At 59.5% G+C, this 1,540-nt stretch overlaps 1 protein-coding gene across 3 annotated transcripts in view; it reads left to right on the forward strand.

Annotated features, from left to right (window-relative positions):
• Nucleotides 1-1,484, forward strand: part of ZNF407 (zinc finger protein 407) — a 370,323-nt gene extending 368,839 nt beyond the window's left edge. For 2 of the 3 annotated variants that reach the window (XM_011367335.2, XM_011367336.2), the window contains one exon: nucleotides 7-1,484. In XM_011367335.2, coding sequence (XP_011365637.1) covers nucleotides 7-417 — 411 coding nt within the window. In that variant the 3' untranslated portion in view covers nucleotides 418-1,484. The remainder of the gene's footprint in view (nucleotides 1-6) is intronic. The other variant, XM_011367337.2, reaches the window with a different exon arrangement.
• The last annotated feature ends 56 nt before the right edge of the window (nucleotides 1,485-1,540 follow it).

A 1,540-nucleotide genomic window follows, 5' to 3' on the forward strand; every position in this document is an offset into this window, starting at 1 on the left:
GTGCACATGCTGGCCAGGGAAGGCTCGCAGATCATCATGCAGGAGGCGGAGGCCCACGGGCAGCACGTTGGGCTGGCCGAGCCGGATGGGGAGATCTCCCAGATCATTGTGACGGAGGAGCTGGTGCAGGCCATGGTCCAGGAGTCCAGCGCCAGCTTTCCTGAGGGCGCGACCCACTACATCGTGACCGAACTGCCCCCGGGCGTGCCGGACGAGACAGCCATGTACTCCCACACGGTCATAGAGACCGCGGACTCGCAGGAGCTGCTGCAGGCCGGGGCTGCGCTCAGCGCGGAGGCCATGGTCCCCGGTGGGACCGAACAGTTGACAAGTATGGTCATTTACACCCAGGAGGGCTCCCCGGCAGCCACAGTCATTCAGAGCCAAAGAGAGACTCACGAACTCCAGGAGGCCTGAGGCGGCAGTCCCATGCGTGGCACAGGGTGGACGCCGAGGGGTCCAGCCCCCACGGGCACGGCGTCCCCTGAACAGCAGTGATAGCTCTGAGGAGCAGCGCCTGCCGAAAGCTCACGGCCACGGACGCGTCCGCAGAGGGACGGAGGGCTGCCGAGGGCCGGGCCGCGGGGCGCAGGCAGGCAGGGCCGGGCGAGCCAGGCTGCTCTCACCGGCCTCCTGTCCTCCGCCTCCCGCTGTGCCCCGTCCTGCCAGGTGCACCCGAGCTTCCTCTTCTGCTCATCCCCCACGGGTGCTTTCCCGTTCAGCGGTGACAGGCCCGGCCCGTGGGGGGCGGGGGGCGGTTAGCACAGTGCCTCTCGTGGCTTGAGACGCGTCTGCTCTCGCAGGCCAGCATGGAGCTGTTTAAATTTTATTACACGTTTGGTTGAAAGTCGCAGCTGCGAGCAACCCACCCCTGTTCCTGTGAGTGTTAGGATCAGCGTCCCCAGACCAAAGGAAGCCTGTGTGTGCATCGCGTGCATCCGTCTGTCCTCTCTTCAGACGCGGCAGGCGACTTCACAGCTCTGGGCGCATTCTGCTTAGAGGAGCCCTTCCAAAGCCTGTGGTCGAGGAAAGCCTTGACGTTCACGTTCGGTTAGAATACACTTGGTTAAGACAGCCCGATGCTTCTAATTTTGGCTTAGTTCCCTACAATAAAGTATATGAAATGTGCACTCTAGAAAATACCGTTCATACCGCTATTTTGCTTTTTCTAACGAATGTTTGTTCATATCAATATCATATTCGCGGGACTTATTTGTCATTTATGTCAGCGTGAACGACTGACGTTGAACGCCAAGGACAGGAAGCCACACGCCTGCGGCTCTGGCCCCGACCAGCACTGTCTGCGTGTGGCCGCGGCGTCGCCGCCACTTTGGAATGCAAGTTTACGTTCTACTAATCTGTTTCTTGATACGATTGCTGTTCTTCCTTTCCCGGGACTGTAAGATAATCTCCCCCCCAACGCACAGTTTGTTTTTGTTTCGTTTCTACTTTCTTTGAAATAAAACTATAGCGTTAAACGAGAATGTCCACGTGTCCCTCCCCGCAGCCAGCCAGCGGGCAGCGCAGAACCCGGCGGCCT

This window comes from Pteropus vampyrus, unplaced genomic scaffold, assembly GCF_000151845.1.
Source record: "Pteropus vampyrus isolate Shadow unplaced genomic scaffold, Pvam_2.0 Scaffold132, whole genome shotgun sequence".
In the NCBI taxonomy this organism is placed as follows: domain Eukaryota; kingdom Metazoa; phylum Chordata; class Mammalia; order Chiroptera; family Pteropodidae; genus Pteropus; species Pteropus vampyrus.